This window comes from Pungitius pungitius, chromosome 16 (genome assembly GCF_949316345.1).
Source record: "Pungitius pungitius chromosome 16, fPunPun2.1, whole genome shotgun sequence".
Classification (NCBI taxonomy): Eukaryota; Metazoa; Chordata; class Actinopteri; order Perciformes; family Gasterosteidae; genus Pungitius; species Pungitius pungitius.
In genome coordinates, this window is record NC_084915.1 from 6,071,157 (window position 1) to 6,090,720 (window position 19,564).

A 19,564-nucleotide genomic window follows, 5' to 3' on the forward strand; every position below is an offset into this window, starting at 1 on the left:
GCCCCCTCCAACGTGATGCATGCAGTTTCCCCACTCACTTAACCTTGTTTAAAAGACAAATCAAAAAGGAAGAGCCTTGTTCATTCAATTGAATACAAAGACAGAGCTTCAGTTTCAATCTTGCACTGGTGTCTAGTTGCTGTCTCTGACTGGGATAATACCACTTTTGGCTTCAGTATTTGAAGCAAGAAGCCTACAGTTTTCTCAAATCCTTCTATATCATTTTGACCAGTTAATCTGCAGCAAATCCCTTTAGTTATTATTGAATACCAATAAACAGACCCACAACAAAAAGGAAAGCAATTAGCTAACAATTAGTACTAAGCCTCACAAGCCTATAATCCTCAAAAAAACAAGTGCCAAACAGAAGAAGAATGTGTCACAAAATGTTTTGTCTGCACCAGTAGCCTTTGAAAATCTATTCTCATGCTCAAGTTACTCATTGAATCTTGACTCATGCTGTTTAAACAATTTCCATCAATGTTGCCACATTTTCAGGAAGTTTGTGTGAGTATTCCTGATGAGATGCGAATATATTTCGAAACAATACACAAATTATCTTACACAATAAAGTCAAACTCAATTTACTAAATTGAGATTGAGATCTACAATTTAATTTAAAATTGAGTCAGATCACCAGACTCTGCATTGCATTCCTTAGCTCTCATGTCAATGATGCAGGAACATGAAATACAGCTCAATGTACCTTTACAAATGCAGAATGAATGAAGCAGGATGATGACATAATACTAGGACAAGATAGTCATCCATCCATCTTCAACTGCTTATCCAGGGTCGGGTAACGGGGGCAACAGCTCTGGCAGGGGACCCCAAATTTCACTTTCCTAGGACACATCTACCAGCTCGGACTGGGGGATCCCAAGTCATTTCCAGGCCAGTGCAGAGATACAATCTCTCCACCTAGTCCTGGGTCTGGGGTCCACTGGGTCCACCTCCTTAGGGAGGCATCCTTACCAGATGCCCAAACCACCTCAACTGGCTCCTATCAATGCTAAGGAGCAGCGGCTCTACTCCGAGCTCACTAAGGGAGACGCCAGACACTCTCCTGAGGAAACCCATTTGGGCCACTTGATCTAGTACCCGTGACCTAGTTATATCCGTCATGACCATAGCTGATGAGAAGGAACGAAGATTGAGAGCTTTGCCGTTCGGCTCAGCTCTCTTTTCTTCACAACGGAACCGTGCCAATGAGAGTTGGAGGTCACAGACAGAAGAGGCCATCAGGAACACATCATCTGCAAAAAGCAGCAATGAAACTCCATGTGCCAAAACTCTAATGTCAAAAGGGACCGGAAAGACACAGCAAAAAATGAATAAATCCCAACGGAGCAGCTGGTCAGCCTGTGCACATTGAGGTGACCGAAGTCACAGCGATCTCTAAAGATGCTTCAATCAGCTCCACTTGAGCTCACACACACACACATTCCCATTAAAATACCTGCAGAAGAGTCGTCGTCGTGGTCGGAGCTCAGGTACTCATCACTCCTCCTGTCCGGGGTGCTGCTCCCGGGAACACGCAGGCAGGACGGGGACAGCCTGCCGTCGTCGCCGGAGTCCAAGTCCCTGCTGAGGCGGAAAGGCCACCGGTTTTCCCGGTAGCCGCTGGGCGTCCTCTGGTTGTCCGGACAGACGACCTTCGGCGCCAACAAGTTACTCCGGACGAAGTTGTCATTCAGCTCGGCGTCTTCGTACTCTCGGTCGCTGCCCGTCTCGCTGTCATTCGGCGGACAGCCGCCAGCTGGGGCCGGGTCTTTCTTCAGGTAGCTGGGTTTCGGTGGCGGCACCGGGATGGGGACGGGCTTCCCCAACTTGCCGCCGAACCTGCCCCGCTCGTGCCCGAAGGAGCTCATGACACCCCCCGCGTTGAGCCTCGCGCACCCGGAGTCGGACACCACGGTCCTCTGCCCGTCGCCCTCGTCCTCCCGCCGCTGCGGTCTCCTGGTCTCCCCGGTCTTGTCCACGTTGGAGTTTTCATCTTTTCCGTGGAACCTGTGCGGGTGGTTCGTCTTCCGTTGAGCCATGGTGGTCTGCAGGTAGATCACCTTGAATTTCTCCTCCGCCAGCGCCTTCTGGAGCCTCTTCAGGTTGGCCTTGCTCGTCTCCAGCTCCGACTCGATGTCCTCCACAGACTTAAACGCCATGTGAGGTACGTTTCCATCGGGGAATTCATTCCTCCAGTGCTTTGCAAATTCGTCTTGTTCCCACATATCGAATTTCAAATCGGGCGTCCTGGCAGCTCGCGGGCTCGTGACAGTCAAGAGAGAAATATTGGGAGTTAAATGTTCTGCGCATCCACCTCTTCGGCGAAAATTAGCGGCGTGTCTGTCGCATTTATCCGCCTCGTCTCCTAAGTAAAAAAGAAGCTTTTAAGTGGACCGCTTTCTGACCATCTTCACCCTCCCACACGTAAGAGCAGCGGGCGCACTGTGCGCGCGGACAGTGATGCGGAGAACAAGTTTGTCACCACGCTGAAAAGTTTCGAGACTTCCTGGATTTAGACGTGCTGCATTCAAGCGCTGCTCGTAAAAAGGAGTAGCAACCACAATGGTGTGGCAGTAAATAGCATCAACTCATTACTTCGCAATACATGCAGGACTTTTAAAGCAGATGCGTTTGGCTTTTTTAATTAAAAATACTCAGTCGCCGTTGCTTTAACCTCCAATATTTTAAAATCAACCACGGAGCGATGTTCTGTAGAATACGAATGGTGCGTCATCCAAGAACATATAGAAATACAATATACAGTATTTGTGTGTGATAGTAACAAGTGTCAATGGTGAAACGATTACACTGCCTCTATCTCTAGATAAGACATCTGGTAGCACTTGAGCAGGATACCACAAGATATTGCCTATAATGCGGAGCAGCACCAAAAACCTCTCGATAGTTATTGAATGCAACGGGTATTGGTGAGGCGGAAGAGCTGCTGAGACTACGACAAAAAGATACAAGGGGATAGTAGAGCACATTTGCTCAAATTGATGGTGTGTGTCTCCACAGATCTGCTGGTTTCGCCTTATTTTGTCAAAAAATGTCATTTAAAGTACTGATCAAATGCATAATAGGCTATAAACACTATATACATTGTTATTGCTGATTAAAATCACGAGCAATCAAGAAATGCAGGATTTACGCGGGTTTGAGTTGTAACACTAGCATCGAGCACTAGCTCCTGTTTTGGGTTCACACAGTTGCTCTCTTCTGTCGTCTAACCCGTTGTCTTGACAACACGGACAGGAATTTCCCGTCGACAATTGCAGTGATTTGCCACCTTGCATTATTGCTCAACTGGACTGTTTGGTCAAACGGAAGGAAGCCAAGGGTGGTGTCTACCTGCTACCCGGCATCCATGAAAACACGCCACTTGCACGCGTAGGTGCTTTCCCACGCATTTGTGCATGCATATGAGATACACACAGATATTTTATCTCTGCAGAATGATCTTTGGCAAAATATCTGACCCATGCTCAGCCCCCCCCCCCACATCTTTAAATTTAGCAAAGTAAATATTTATTTTACCGAATCTTTGAGACTTTTGATCACAGTAATTTCTAATCTCCAGAAATTCCCAGTCACCTTCATTTCAGCAGGATAAATGCAGCTGCGAACAGATGCCACCTTGGAAAGCAGCCAAGGCTTCCAGTAAAACTGTTGTAATTCCATACAGCAGAAAAACGTCACCACTACGGGCATGGGGATGGGCGCTCTGTGCTTGTGCGGATCCCTGGCCTGTGGATGTTGTCATTCTCCCAAAAGCTTTTAGAAGCCTGGAGGAATCATTGATCAGCACTCGCTGCAGGCCTGAGAGCCCCGATTGGGTTACCGCAATGAATGGGTGGGAAAGGGTAGGAACAACCTGGGGTCATGAAACTGTAATACCATTCACGTGGTATTTAGTGTAACTGGCTCCTCTGGTACAACCTTGTATCAGTGGGTGCGTGACTCCCCCTAGTGGTCTAAGTGCAACACTACATAAAAGGTGCCTCATCGAACCAAACAGCACAGAGTGGCGCAGTACTACATTTATTGATTGGATCATTTCCACAGGACGTCAAGGACAGCAGACGTTACTAATATGAATGTTACAACCAAAATATTGCTAATTGAAGCAGTTTCTGTGAGACCACATTGATACACTTTGACACAACAAAGACGTAAAACATTAAAACGCACATATGTTTTCAAAGATCAAGGTACTATATATATATCACTTTAAACGTAAAAGGACAATCATATCAAAATAGACAGGTATATCATTATAAAACACGGTTCAAACTGCATCCCAGTTGTTTATGTGAACAGAACGTATGCAATTTCTTATCAAAATAGTATCTTGTCATCCGACACGTATAATCTACAAATTCCAATGAAATTGGTTGTGAAAGTCTTTTGTTGTTGTTGTCTGAAATCTCTATTAAGGCAAAGGATAGGACAGCACCACAGATGCAACCACTGGAGTTACAGGTAGGCAGTATCAAAGGCCACAAACCCTCACCCAAAGACGTTACACACACAAACACATATTTACACACAAACATATATATATTTATATATTGATATTTATGTGTGTGTGTAAGAGGACTCACAACTACAGTTTTGGGTCAAATGTAGCAGGTTATGGTCCTGGGCAGTAGTAAGAAACTTAAAGAGCGATAGTTAATGATTCATAAGCCACCAATGATCAGGCCTGGCCTTTAATATTATACAAAAAAACTTAGTTGATTTAATGTAAATCCATATATATGTGTACTTAAATAACGGTATCATAAATAGCTACCACAGCAGTATACTTCTTCAGATCCAAGACTTTCACAGTGACTCTTTGAAAACCTTGCACACACATTTTTTGCATAGTTAATAGATTCTTTGAAAGTAAATGTTTGGCAAACTAAATGAGTGTGTAAAAAAGAGAAAATCTAGTCATTGCGAGAGGGGAAAGTCTGTCATTTGCTAACAGAACAAAGTGCAAAATCTAAACACAGGTCATTGCTGCGGCTAACGGCAACCAGTTTTTATACTTTTCTGATGGCGCTTGCCACCAGGGCTTCTCGTCTGGTGGTTACAAAGGCCTGTTGTTTTTCATAATAGGCCGCCTCATTGATGAAAGTGGGGTAGACGGTGCCCAGGCCTTGGTAGCGGATGGTCTTCCCATCAAACGATTGGAACATAGGGTCACCGGGGTTCAGCGGCTCCCAGTCACAGTCCTGAAACAACAAGCGGCCCAAGGAGAGTAACTCGAGTGTGTCTCTCAATCTGACATAATGCAATCTCACATTGAGCAAAGAGGTCCCCTTTCCTCTTTCGTAACAGCTTATGATCACAGGTTCAAAAGGTCGGACACACAGGCGGCTTAGGTTTTACCTGCAGATTGGGATGCACCATGGCAATGATGTTTCCGTTGGCATCTCGGGGGTAGTCGATCCGGTCCAAGACGCGGAAAACTTCCACTGTGCAGTTAGGGAACTCCATTCCTGAACAACACACCAACAACGACCACACGGCCAACATGGTAAGCATCCTGCAAAATCATCTACCCATAAAATGATTGGACTACGAATACTGTGGACAAACAAAACAAAAACAAAACAAATATTTCCCTGCAAGAAAGATGGGATTTCCCTAAACAGAATCTTGAAATAGAAATAATAAGGATATGGAGGAAGAAGACTGATTGCAACACACGCAAGGCGTACCATGGGATCGAGCTCTGAGATAACAATAAACTAAGGACGAGCTTCCTACAGCACCCTGTGTGCTTTTGTGACACAATACCAATTTAAAAACAAACAACTTATTTAAGTTATATCCTCATGAATATATATTCTTTGTCAGGCACTGGGGTGTGACATTAAAAAACAATACTATATTTACCAAAAACAAAAACGGTGGAAAGAAACTAGTTGGGTCTGCTTCATATCTGAGATCAAAACCAGGTGTACAGAGGGAAAAGAAACGCTGACTCAGATCCTGGCAAACACTAAAGTTACTCAGGGTAAAATATTATATAATATTGCTAACATTACTAGGCATGTGAAAATAACAACCTATTCACTAATAACAATGTATGATGAACACTGGGTCTCCAGCCACTGTTAATAATCCACTACCCTGTAAACTCTCAAATCAACAGAGGGTGTTGAAGCAAGAAGCTGGAAGGGGCCACCCGCAGCCAGAGGGGCCTCTTTCACTCTCCGGAACTGAACAGGATGTGCACTGGGATTTTTTTCTTTTTATTTGGCACGGACTGGACAGTAATTAAATCAACACTTATCTGCATTAATATGCATGTGGCAGCACACCACCCACGCAAGAAAAAAGCATTTTTTTTTCTTTCTCAGAGGAAGTTGTTTTCAGCCGTAAGACCCGTTCGCTCCGTCAAGGAGTAACGAGCAGTTCCTCCAAGGACACTGATTCATCACCGCACCACTGGCAGCCGGACCCAGACAACAAGCAGGCCATTCAACCCGCGAGGACATGCCATGCCGGGCCGGGCCGGGCCGGGCCAGGCACAGCCTGCTTTGTTTACAGGAAGAGGAGAAAAGGGGGGAAAGGGGCCTGCGTTCACCCCTAAATCTAGCAAACCCTGGGGCGGTAGAGACGGGGCGGTGACCTGGGGATACATTTTAGAGATCAGCGACCAGGTGCATCTGGACGGATGAGACAAGGGTGAACCCATGTTCCTCATCAAGATGATCCTCACACGAGCCTCATCTACTACGTCATCTGAAAAAATACCTTCATTAAACAGTTCGATGAAGTCCAGCGCGTGTTTCAGGATCACCCTCATGGCTTCAAAGATGTTGCTCCTCAGGACCCCTTGAGGCTGAGGACCCACTTCCAAACCTGCAGTCAAAAAATCAGAAGACACAGGTTGTTGTTGTTGTTGTTATGGCGGACGTCTTTTGGGGCCACATCTTCCGTCGGGCCCGGGCTCGAGAGACTCACCGACGGGGTGCTTGGCGACGGAGCGCGAGGTGGAATATTTCAAAAGAGGATGTTCATTCAGCAGAACGAGACAGCTGGCTGGAGCGATGGCTTTCTGCAACACCAGGGCAACAAAAAAAACAGCGAGATCTCAGCAGCAGATATTTAAAAAGTAAACAAAACAACACACAGTCGCATGGAGGGAAAACACGTCAGAACCCTGTCTGAAGCACAAACCAGCGGGAGCTGCAAGGCCTCTTCCTCCACAGGAAATGTATTCTGTCTCGGAGCAGACATGACGTGCACAACAGCAGGCAAACACCAGCACCCACGCGCACAAATACGCGACGATTAAGTGTCGACGGCAGAGGCTGATTTGGGAGTATCGTCTTCATAATTTACAGCGTCATTTGACTGAAGGATGAAAACGTAAGCTTTATATGGTCTCCTGAGCAGATGGTTTGCTCTCACTTGCTTGGCCTTAGGTTTTTGAATGAGCGGGAGTCAACATTTTGGGATTTTTTTGACCCTTGAAGTTAAACAAAACATATTTCTCATAACCTCTATTGCTGACAGTCACAGAGTGCGTGTTGCCTTTGGCTGCTCTCCTCCTCTTCGGGGGTCTCTGCTCTGCGGGCCTTTGTTTTTCTGTGCTGAGGAGCGAGATCCAGAGCTGCTTACAGATAATATAGTCAATATAGTCAGAAAAAGGAAACGTATCCTAATTTAAGGCTGTAATGACTGTCACTCAGAGTTCGGTGTTCTAACATGCGTAAACAAGGGTAATGTGGACTTCTACATTTAAGAAACAACGGAATAATGCAAATAATTGGTCCTCTGAGGCTCAAGAGGTAAGAAGAACACATGCCTGTGTGTTCAGCTCGCTTTAAATGAGCTTGTCACGTGTCTGCACAGGTAAACTGGACCTCTCCAGAGAAACATCTGAGCAGAACCTCTACTTTCATATGCGCATGCGTTTATGTGGGAGGTACAAGAGCACCAGACCACCTTTCACCTTTACCCAATCAGGAGTTCAAAATGTCAACCACAATCACAGATTAAGACTTTTTCAAGCACATTATAAGCGGAAGTATATGTCTAAACCCACCGCAGAAAAAAAGAAATATAAAAAAATGAATAATTCTAAGGTTGTCACCTTGATGTAGTTCATCATCTGCAGGTTAAAGTGGTCTTTGGAGCTCTCCAGGATCAGGGTGCAGCCCATGTTGGACGTGGTGTTGTGGAGGTCAAAGATGACATCGTAGGCCTCCGGGCTTCCTTTGGGCCCAAATATCCTGTTGATCTCCTGGGCGCGCTGCACCTCGTAGGGCAGCTCGTCTCCTCCCGGGGCGCTGCGAGCCACGGACACACCCACACACTTCAGAAGTTCACATTGCAGCTTATCGGAGCATTCTCCAGAAGGGACAATGAGCCGTGACGCATGTTAATCATTCACACATGACTGTATGCTTGTCCTATGCGTCCTGGATCACTTTCACTTGACTCTTGGCTGCTTGGTTGGGGCAATGAATACCTTACATTTTAGTACATTTTACTGACAGTGTATTTGACGGATGTCTGGGTCAAATAAAAGAAAGCATTTATGGCCATACCGGTGCGGTATGGCCAAAAATCCACGGTATCCCGGTATATGACGGTATTGCTTTGTCAAGTAAACGCATTAATTAATTTACCCCCAAAAGGACTGCAGACGGCTACCCGCTCAGCTGGACAACTTGCAGCGTAACGGGCCGGCGTGTTAGCTCATTAACGTGTTAGCTCGTTGTGGCTGCTAGTGTTGCCACCAGAGGCTCGACAGACTTTGCAATAAATCGTTTTCTGATCTAACTCTAACTCTGATTTTCCAAAACCAAGAAACCTCCAAACAGACACAGCTCCTCTCTTGGGCACAAGTTGTGTTGGTGCATCTCTGGTCTCTCGTTGTTCCTCCTGTGTCGCTCTTTTCCAGGTTTTCATGTAGCAACGGAGTTACTTCTTGTGAGCTTTACAAGATTTTACAATGTACACACTGACAATGTACAATTATTAGTGGTACAAATTGTTTATGTGTCACAAGCTGTTGTGGTGTTTAACCCTGTTAAAGAGTGTTTGTTGTGGGTTATTCATTGTTGTTATAAAGTCATATACATGACTCAATCTCAACGCACGCGAGACAAGTAGCTTCGCCCGCTAAGCGGTCCGGGTGACGTGTAAAAATACAATCTGCCGCCGGCCGAAGAGCAACGTCAGTAGTTATGGTGTAACACCGGTATGAACGGTATGTGAGAGATCCATACCCTAAGGAGATCCTATACTGGCATACCGCACGGCCCTAGCTGGTTTATATGAACTGGATTTAGCAGAGAAGCACCCACCCTTTTCTTAGCAGTATGAAGTCATTTAAGCCACTTTCTCCACTCCTTGCATCACTGCTCTTGAGGACCACTGAAAGGTTTGTTTTGTCAGCCCGGATCAAGTTGCCCCCCCCCCCCCCCATTCAAGCGGACATTCTACACACTCTGAGCAGAGAATGCAAGCTTTCCCCTTTTTCCCCTCTCTTGGCTCTATTTTTTTTAAACTCGTTTCAGAATACACCCTGGTCCAGGACCTTCTCCAAACTACTGTAGAACAGCGCCTCTGCTGCGCCTCTCACATCTGCTCTTTAGACCACCGTTTTTTTCAGAGAACATCTGGCATTGTCTGGACTGGCAGGGCTTTGGCACACCAACCACAGTGTGTCAAATACAACATGCGCCACGGCCGAGAGGACATTCAGTCTGTTTACGTTGAAGAAAAGCACACCATGAGCTGTTTTTAGAAACAGCCTCCATGTGCTTAATCTTCTTACATGTTCCGTTCAGAGAAGCCCAACCCTAAGCATTTGGGAGAGTGTAAAAGTCATTTTAAATATGCTGGACGAGGCAGTTATAGTCCACCCAAACAGTGATGCAATTTTTGCCATATTTTCAGTAAAAAAAATAAAAATACCACAGCAGAGATCTTTAAAATATCACTATAGGGTCAATTATAAATCAGAATAAAATCTTGGGGATCTTGTGACAGAACGGTAATTTAGGAGTAGTGGGATGCGATGATGTAATGCAGCCCCTGCTGGGTCTAGTCATGAGGCTTGGCAATGTGAGGCAGCATTTTCCCAGGACATCTTCCGCGACAACGCACACGCAATACGAAGAGAATCCCCTTAATTCATCTGCAGCTCGGTCACGTTCCGCTCACGTTTTCTCCTGCAGGCTGACGGTCAGCCCGAGTCCCGGGGAGGAGGGGGCACACGCCGCTCTGCTCTTATTGGCAACGGTGGGTGGCGGGGGTGGGGGGGGGGGGAGCATGGCCAATGGTAAACACACGCACAACCTGGGATAATAACATATTGATGGCCATGTCCACGTGACCGCATTACAGAAGGATTTCCCATCCGGAAACAATGTGAATCCTATAACGTAGTGCCCCGTTCGTCCGTGTTGTGTCCTTTTATTCTACCGTGTTACCCGGACGTCCTCTAAGCAGGAGGCAATGTTGTGTTCGCCCTATAGTTTGGTTGCATACACACTAACACACACACACACGCACACGCACACACAAACACAAACAGTTAGGCATGTCAATAATGTTGCATAATGGCGCTGTCACATGAACGTTTACCGACACATTTCCATATAAAAGGTCACCGCAGCCACAGTGCGCGCAAAAAAAAGGCGTTTTAACCAAATTGATCTGATACACCTGTCAGTAAAATTCAAATCGTGAAACGTAAACCTGCTTTAGTGGATCCGTGCCAGGGGAAAGTTCCCGTTCAACACGTATCACAGCAGACCCAGGGTGCACCGCGGGTACCCGTGTGTACCCGTGGGTACCTGAGGTCCCCCGGGGTGCGCCATGGGGGAGCCGTGTACCGAAGGTTACCCGCGGTGCGCCGTGTGTACCTGAGGTTCTCCGGGGTGAAGGCTCGGTTCAGGTCGGTGTCCACGTATCGGCTGCACTTCTCCACGGCCTTCGGGTTGGTGATGAACGGCTTGGTCTCGACCCGTTTCCTCTGTATCTCGGCGCTGTTCTTCACCCACAGGTTAACGAGCGTCACGCCGGACATCTCGTTCCCGTGCGTTCCCCCGAAAATTGCCACCCTCCTCGCCTCCGTGACACGCACGCTGTTGCCGTAAGAGGACATGGCCTGTTTCCTAAGCTGCGCAGGATCCGGATGGAGACACGCAGACTTTCAGAGGAGAAAGTTTCCAGCCGAAGCCTTGCAGCCTCACTGTTTAAATGCCGGCCGCGGCTGCGCGCTTACATAACGTGCCCGCGGGCTTGTTGGGATCAGTCGGCGTGCGTGAGCTGCGCGCGTCATCTCCAGAGGCACGCAAACCTCCAGTTACCAAGGTTCCGAGGCTGTTTAGCTTTTAACCCGCCAAACTCACAACTATTGGTTTCCGGTGAATTCTCTGCCAAATAAAAACATCGTATTCAAAACAGTATCAGGGCCGTTTCTTAATATGCGTGCTTGTGTTTTCGTGGACTTGTGAAACGTCATCAGTCGCAGCCCAAGTAGTCAAGCGTCCGTATCTCGCCGAGAACGGTTAAAATGCCCGGATGTGAGTCGCCCCGCCCATTCTGAATAGTTGAATGTTTTGTTCAGTCTGAGGGTTTTAAATGGCGTAAATATGAATGGGACACTTAGTGATTTTATTAGTTAGTAAAGAAGAAAGTAGAGAAAAAATAAACCACATGCATATTAATACTCATTTCCTTTGCACTTGTAACATCTCTCAAATCATGCCTACACTTATGTATAGAAGAACACTTTGCTTTTGCACTATTTTGTCTATCAAGTCGTTAATGCTTTATGACATGAGATTTGACAAACAATGGGTTTGTGTGCCCAGAAAAACCAGCCTTATGATACGCATCGCTTGTTTTTGTCACAAGACTGTTGAGTATATAAGTGTTTTTTAGGTTGACCCTCAGACTCCACACAATATGGTACATGGAAGAATAAGTGAGCAATAGATAATATGCAAGGTGTTAGAAGTTAGTAAATCTCGATTTATACAGTATCACTATTGGCTTCGACATTTTAGCATCAATTATGTTGTTTCCATTTGTGATCGATCACTACCCTGAGGAATTTTGTCTAAAAAACTTAAAATAAAAATGTTTTTTATCTTTATAGATTTTTTATTAAACATCCGTGTCTAAAGCATTTGATTTTTTATAACTTGACACACCCATAGGGGTTATTCTATGTCACGCCTCCCTTTACTACATTTTTAGCATTCACAAATCCTTTTTTAAATTTGGCCACAGCTGCATTTTGAGAAATATATCTTATTAATCTTATATTCCAATACACACAGTCACATTTGTGTGATTTCATGGCGTAGCAAAATACTAAAACATTTTAAGGAAAAGACACAACTTCCCCATCAGACAGTGAGCCAAACCCCCATTAAGTGGCGTTTTGAAACGTATATGTCATCCTGAGTAGGTGACAATGTGGTATATTAACAAACATTTAAAAAACATACTAAAAAAAAATACAGATTCAAGGTGTTTTTGCTTTTAAGTGATGACAAATTGATGGTATTCAATGCAGTTTCAATAAATAACATTCACATTTCTTACTCTAAAAAACTAATAGCTTTTATTTAAAAAATAAAAATAATCTTCATAGTTGGTTATTAATGTTGTTGAAAACAAAGTTGTTAAAACATACAAAAATATAGATTTTAAGAAATGTTTTCACATTTTCCGTTACACCGTCCATCTAAACAGATGCAGGGTGTCCTGTGTGGTTCTGCTTTAGTTATCTTGCGTGTTGAGGTAATTGTGGAGAATCCCTCCACCAATCAAACAAACTACCACTCCTTCAATCGGCGTCTTTAAACGAAGAGCCGGTCAAGAACTCCTCATTTGGATTATAAAGTTTCCGCTTGAGCTTTCCATGCATGTTTTTCCTAATGTCTGAAGTTTCTGTGACTGTAGACTTCTCATCTCTTCTCTGCTTCTCTTTGTTTTCTCTGCGCTCTAACTCGGTTGACTCTCCCCTATCATTTTTTATTTTCTTCTTTTTCTTCTTTCTTGTCTCTAACACCTTATGTCCAGGTGTCTCCGAAGATGCTGAATTGCGTTCGGCGGAGGTCAGTGCTTCCGTGGTCACTTCGTCATCGGTGCGGCCATCTTTGGCAGTCGGCGGATCCTCTTCTATCACATCGTGACACCTTTTCTTCTTCTTCTTCTTCTTTTTCAGCCCAGAGGCCTCATCGAGAAGAGGAAACCCTGCATCAGCTGCACAGTCTAATTCTTCATTTTCACTCTTCTGTCGTGCTTTGCCTGGTTCTTGCTGGTTCTCCTCGTGATCTTTTTCCACGCTGTCCTGCACCACAGACACCTTCCTCTTCTTTTTCTTCTTCTTCTTTTTTTTCTGATCTGCGACCCCATTGTTAAGTTCCTCCTGATCGCTGGCTCTGCCCTCCAGTTCTTCGTGGCCCCCGACCCGGGGCGCAGAGAGAGCGACCGGTTCCCTGTGTGTCGGCACATTGGTTTCCTCTACATCAGCAACGAGGAAGGATGACTTCTTCTTTCCCCTTTTCCGTGTAGATGCTGAATCATCGCGTTGTGCCAGTGTGTCTTCACATTTATCTCCACTAACTATTTCACTCTTTTTCTTCTTCTTGGTGTAAAAAGAGTCATTCGTTTCCTCAAAGATAGTTCTCTTCTTCTTCGGCGTTGTCCTTGAGCCTGTTGCCGTGGTAACAGAGTCATCCAGATTCCTGCACCGATCAGCACCCTCTTTTCTCTGGTCGGGAGCGTCGTTACAGAATGACTGTTGCTTCTTTTTGTCCTTTTTCCTTTTTACAAAACTCAATCTTGATGTTTCTTGAGAGGTCGCAACATTTTCTAAACAATTTCCCGATTCCCCCAACTGTTCGGTTGATATTGCCGGCACATCCAATGTCCTATTCAATGCCCCCTCTGCTTCATGTTCCTCTGTCATTACGATTCCCAAATCCTTTTTCTTCTCCTTCTGTATGTCCGCACCGTCATTTGGAGGTTCGGCAACTGCACTGGGCCGTAAATGCTCAACACTTTTGCCCCTCTCTTTCCTGCGTTTCTTCTTTGCACCAGTCTCCACTCTCACTTCACTCTCTACCTTTCCATCCACTCCCTGTCCGACTCGTTCGGCCGAGGACTTCATCTTCTTCTTTTCTTTTGGTTTTGAGTCGGGAATATCTCCTTCCTCCTGCCTCAGTGTGTCACCATCTCTTGACAAATCCTCCATCCCATTTTTCCCATTCATTTCCGGGACTTCACTGGTCTGCGCTGCCTTACAGCCACCAGACAGGACGGGAGTCTCTACTGCCTCCATTGTAACGGACGTCGCAGCATGCGGACCAGATTTTTTCGCTTTCTTCACCGTAGTGGCGCCTGTGCGGTCTGGGTGTCCGTGGAGGAGATGTTGGCTTTCTGGTCCGTCACCTTCGTGTCTGTTTACCGGCTCTGGTGCTTCTCTTCCCTTTTGTGCGGCCTGGCCCAAACTTTTCAGAGACTTCAAGAGGCCGGCGTCATTAGCGTTGCACATTTTTTGTCCTTCCTCACTTGCTTTTTGGTGAAGAGAAACATTCTTGTTTTTTTCTCTGTCAGTTGTGGCCAGAAAGTTTCCGTCCCCTGTTGCATGTTTTGCTTTCCTCCCTTTCTGGTCCAGAACATTGCAGGATGATGATGTTCCATTGTCAAAGCTCTCGGAATCTAAAGACATTTGTATGTCTTTCAACATGGAGGTCTTGATTTGTTTGTTAGAACTCATCTCTGTTTGTGGATTTTTTCCAGTGTTGGTGCCTTTCCCCCCGTCTTGTTTTTTCAACTCGTTGCACCAGTTCTGTTTGCTCTTTTTTGTGGATAACGAAACAAAGTATTTCTTCTCCTGTAAGGTGAAACACAGATTATAGCGTAGTTCACAAACAAAAAGTGCACGAATGTGCACGATTTTAACAGCCTGCTTACCACCACTTTGATGTCTTCATCCTCGGATTTTTCTCTGTCTTCTCTGAAACAGAATTTATACCTTTTATTCAGATTTATAAAGTAGCAGCCCAAACATGTATTATATATTTATTCATTGTATAATCTATAGTTAATCTATATGAATCTATTGCAATAGAGAATTATGGGCCTGACAGATAAGAGACGTAACACCACATTAATGCATTTACAAAGGAATTTTATTATCTTCAAACTGTTTGTAGAGTTTCTTTAAATCAGGACCTAATAAAGGAATATTAAACTAGTACACATATATGTGTAACTTCAAATAAGCATTATTCCTTGAAATAGACTTACTCTGACAATGGAGAGATGTCCCCGTCCATGTCTACCGTTGGTAAAGAGGACTCCAGGGTCTGTTCCCTTTGACAGCACTGCCTCAGCTCTTGGAGGCATTTAAAGAAGCCTCCAATCATGTAATTCTGAGAAATGGCATCGGCTTTAGCGTCAAGCAACATTTATAAAGTTTTACAGCATCACTGGCCAACAACCAAATGTGAATGAAAGCATTGGTAATCCTCACATGAAGGTCTTTGTATTGGTCAGTTCTTCGGTGCCTCCTCTTCTGAGTTTTAAGGAAAGGGAAATTGTATGTTGGCAGGGAGTCTTTCTTCCTTCTCCTCCTCTGTTCATCGTCGGAAGAGGATGATGAAAAAATGTCTTCTCGTTCCGTCAGATCTCTGGAAAATGTGGGGTTTGATGTGGTGTGACGCTGTCCCGCTGACCCCTCGGCCACAGGTAACGTTACATCCACTTGGGTAAGGAACAGGCTGTCTCCCGAGTCCCTGAGGAGGCACAACATTTAGCACAGCATGAAGCTGCTGCATCATTTTGACACGTATAGTACACACTCACCTGTCTTCTTCTGCACGTGCTTCAGACACTGCATCCTGCCCGCCGTGTCCAACGGAAGACTCAAGATATCGAGATATTTTCTCCCTCCGGTCCAGCGGTAAAGTTCCCGGGACATTGTGGCGTAACTGCGATGTTCCAACTTTGTCCATGGCTTCGGATTGAGTCGGACAGAGAGCAAACTAGAGGAGGTCTTTGATGTTGAGGAACAGTAGCATGTAGCCTCGAACGATGAGAGTCTCTTTATATGTTAGATCTCTGCAATTAAATGTTCACTTTTCGATCGATACGGGTGGTTATTAACTAAACATTTCCCTGTTGTTGCGTACAAATGTGAAGGTGCACCACATCATGCATTAAACAAAGTAAAACCGAGTAGACCATCGTTTAAAACATAAAAACATGTGTTTACAAACCAATGCGGAAGCCTTCGACGTGACGAATAGTCCGCTGGCCAATGAGCAACGAGCTTGCGGGAAGGGGGATAGTTCGCTCAAATATTAAGAGGTTTCCTTCTATTTACTTCCGTTTAGTCTACTTGTCTGTGATTTCCTCAGAAAATACGATTCACTCTTATTCCTCCGTTTATTTAACATTAACAAGTGAGCGTGTTACGAGTTTTACCTCTAAGGGGCAAATTCCACTCGAACAGTAGTACCCATAGAGACAGTTATGCTAATAAATGGACTGCAAAGTCGAAGATACAAACTGTGTGGGGTGGCAGTCATCTTGCTGATATTTACTCTTTGGCTGTTCCTCAAACATTTGCTATGTGCTTGCTTTAGCAGTCCACTTTCCCTGCACCGCTGACGGTCTGCTGGTACTCTTAACTCAACAAAACAGTTATGGCATATATCAGCAAAACGGAAAAGGTTCAGCTGCACGTGCCAGATTTAGACGAACTGCGTGGTGGTAAGGGCACAAGTCTCACGACAAAGGAGTGTTAATGAAATGGCATTTTAATATGTAAATATGCATATACATACTAAAAATACTACATACTTATTGCTGGTCGCAGTACTGCAAGCAGGACTAGAAGACAACTTTGCAGAAGTTGAGGTGAGTGTTGTTGACTGTCCCGATCTCACCAAAGATCCCTTCCAGTTTCCTGTCAAAGGTAAGCGCCTTAAAAAGCCCTACGTTGTGTATTTAGTCCACACGCACATTTTGATATTTGGTTTACTCTTACACTCTTGGGCCGAGAACTGTCAATTTGTTAATTTATTTGATTGTATATGTAAGATATAGGATTTTATCTATACTTGTCCTAGAAACAATGGTTACAAAAAGCCTGGATTGTGAAGTTGTTTAAATAGGATTTGTAACATGTTGTTCATCAAGTGACCTCTGCCCTCGTGCTTCAGGCTTGTGTGGAAAGCCTCGCATCACTGATGTGGGTGGCGTTCCGTACCTTGTCCCCTTGGTTCATAAGCACAAGGTAGTTTTTATCACAAAAATACTGTTTGGAATAACGACCAATGACCTGTAGTGGGATGGGATTATTAAATCACGGCCTCTCATCCTCCCAGGAATACGACATGAACACCATTTCAAAGGAGCTGGAGCTGCCAGGAGCCTTCGTCCTCGGTGCTGCAGCTGCCCCCAGCAGAATTGTCGGAATGAATGCAGAGGTCAGTTTTGCAGCACAAAAAATGTGTTTACTTAGGATGCATCTCTCCAGTCTTTCCCCATGGAGTTAACTCCAAAATAACAATAAATTGTTCAAGCAGTGGCCTAAAAATGATAACTAAGATCCAATGTCAGACATTTTTGTTTAGTTCTCATGTGTTTTACTACATATTGGTCTGAAAGACACTACGTCTGGATAGTTGTGGAAACACTTTTTTTTTTAGTTTGGACCGTATCTAACTGAACGCTGCTCTGCAATAAAGCAACAGACTTGATTCTGGCAGGTGTCATTGGCTATGTTATAAGATGGATAATTCGATTTGAGTGTTCAGGGGGGGGGAAACAACCCCCTAAATATTCTCATCCACAGCTGGTGCCTCTGGTCCTGACCGAAGCGGAGGGCAGGCCTGCAGTGAACAGCAGCTACGTCTCCTCAATCAACCCGGCCGATGGCCAGTGTCTGCAAGAAAAATACAGCAACAAATTCTCTGACTGCAGCTTCGGGCTGCTGGGAAATCTCTACGCCTGTGAGGGGAAGCCTGGAAAGGTAACGGGTCTCATCAACTGCAACTTCTTGTCTCTGACAGCGACCTGTGGTGCAACCACCTGGGTTCTTTCAAAAACGCTTAGTCATTTTTGAATAATGAACACCTCTGGCTGTGTATGAACTTAAACTGAATAGTTAGGTTAGTAACTTGTGTGAACTTCAGCCCCGTTGTATCTGTGCTCCCAACATATGAGAGGATAAACATTAACAAAAGGAAAGTGGCTGAGCTGTGGTGCCACCTCTTCTTCTCCAGGTCATTGAGGTGCGGGCCAAGAAGAGAACAGGAGACCACAGTCTCGTGACGGCCCTGAGGAACTCTCTTAAAGATCGCTACCCCGATAAAAGCCTGGCTCTGGGGGGCACCTTTGTCATCCAGAAAGGGAAAGCCAAAATCCACATCATGGTAAATATAGGATATTTAAACACAATACACGATTGGTAGTTGCTGACAGCTCCACGTCACAAAGTTCCATTTTCTTTGAATGTCCCAACATCGATAGCCAAGAGAGTTCTCGGCCTGCCCCCTCAACTGCAACGACGACGTCAACAGCTGGCTCAAGCACTTCGAGGTCAGCGCACCGCTCATCTGCCAGTCAGTGCTGGTTTCCAGAGACCCCGTGAGTAAAACAAGCGCTCCTATCACTTAGGTGGACGGCGTGAGAAGGAGACGGCGTTGTAATGCATTTGCTGTGCATGCAGGGTTTGGACCTGCGAGTGGAGCACACCCACTGCTTCAGCCACCACGGAGAAGGGGGCCACTACTACATAGACACCACACCCGACAGCGTGGAGTACCTGGGCTACTTCATGCCAGCAGAGTTTGTCTACCGCATCGACAGGCCCGACGAGACCCATGGAGTTGGACGAGATTGAAAGACGAGTGAATAATAAAAAAAAAGCACAGCACAGCGCCCCTCGCGGTTTTAATTAATCAAGTAGTGTGTGATTCATATTGAGCTCTGTGTGCTCCTACAATGCCGACTGAAAGTCATGGCTGTTTGTTCAATGAATGCAGTTGAATAATAAAAGTGGGACCTTGGACCTTGGAGAAAACAGAAGCTGGCTGTAATTTCTATGCAAAGTCGGCAGAGAGGGGAAACTAGAACAATAATTGTTTAAAGACTCAATGGTTTCCACTTGTTTTGCTAATTAAGCTGTCTTTCTTTTAGGAAGTGCTTGCTCAATACCCCCCTCATGTCTCACACAGTTGCTTTTGTTTAGGTTTGACAGCAGACTTCTAATCAGCCAGAAGTGAAAAGTTACAGTATTTGATGGAACCCAGGTGAAATAATCCAAGGTTGGAAGATTAACTTCTGTGTTTTCTATTTTGACTAGAAGCTAAACATTGATGACCATATCAAAACTGATTTTACAAAATGTGTAATAAATGCTCATTTACAAAACCACACTGTAAAAAAAATTGTTTTTCATTCAGACTTCCAGGTGTCATTTCCTTAATAAAGCATCATAAACGTATTGGTTGAAACGAAACCACAGTGTTGTAATTCTGAAGCGTTGAAACATCGCCATCTTCTGACC

The 19,564-nt window shown here is 45.1% G+C and overlaps 4 protein-coding genes across 5 annotated transcripts in view; 1 reads left to right on the forward strand and 3 right to left on the reverse strand.

The window, feature by feature from the left end:
- abr (ABR activator of RhoGEF and GTPase) overlaps positions 1-2,493 on the reverse strand; it is an 82,776-nt gene extending 80,283 nt beyond the window's left edge. Inside the window, exon 1 of the mRNA XM_037466625.2 lies at positions 1,460-2,493. Within this exon, the coding sequence (XP_037322522.1) occupies positions 1,460-2,228 (769 nt within the window). The 5' untranslated portion in view covers positions 2,229-2,493. The remainder of the gene's footprint in view (positions 1-1,459) is intronic.
- A 1,532-nt stretch (positions 2,494-4,025) lies between these two features.
- aspa (aspartoacylase) lies at positions 4,026-11,264 on the reverse strand. The gene is made up of 6 exons (XM_037466643.2): positions 10,887-11,264; positions 8,102-8,297; positions 6,967-7,060; positions 6,757-6,864; positions 5,383-5,492; positions 4,026-5,225 (listed from the first exon to the last, which is right to left on the reverse strand). The coding sequence occupies exons 1-6, from the start codon at positions 11,126-11,128 to the stop codon at positions 5,034-5,036; spliced, it is 942 nt and encodes a 313-aa protein (XP_037322540.1). The 5' UTR covers positions 11,129-11,264; the 3' UTR covers positions 4,026-5,033.
- Positions 11,265-11,592: 328 nt separating this feature from the next.
- LOC119214943 (transcriptional regulator ATRX-like) lies at positions 11,593-16,439 on the reverse strand. The gene is made up of 5 exons (XM_037466635.2): positions 15,853-16,439; positions 15,521-15,782; positions 15,295-15,419; positions 14,959-15,001; positions 11,593-14,878 (listed from the first exon to the last, which is right to left on the reverse strand). Exons 1-5 carry the CDS (start codon positions 15,999-16,001, stop codon positions 12,824-12,826), a joined length of 2,634 nt encoding a protein of 877 aa, XP_037322532.2. The 5' UTR covers positions 16,002-16,439; the 3' UTR covers positions 11,593-12,823.
- A 126-nt stretch (positions 16,440-16,565) lies between these two features.
- Positions 16,566-19,431, forward strand: c16h11orf54 (chromosome 16 C11orf54 homolog). Of its 2 annotated transcripts, XM_037466640.2 has the most exons (8): positions 16,566-16,761; positions 16,868-16,966; positions 17,214-17,287; positions 17,379-17,480; positions 17,849-18,025; positions 18,279-18,428; positions 18,526-18,642; positions 18,725-19,431. In XM_037466640.2, the coding sequence occupies exons 1-8, from the start codon at positions 16,695-16,697 to the stop codon at positions 18,896-18,898; spliced, it is 960 nt and encodes a 319-aa protein (XP_037322537.2). In that variant the 5' UTR covers positions 16,566-16,694; the 3' UTR covers positions 18,899-19,431. The 2 variants fall into 2 exon arrangements, with proteins under 2 accessions (XP_037322537.2, XP_037322538.1); XM_037466641.2 differs by lacking the exon at positions 16,566-16,761 and having other exon boundaries at positions 16,868-16,908.
- Positions 19,432-19,564: the final 133 nt, after the last annotated feature.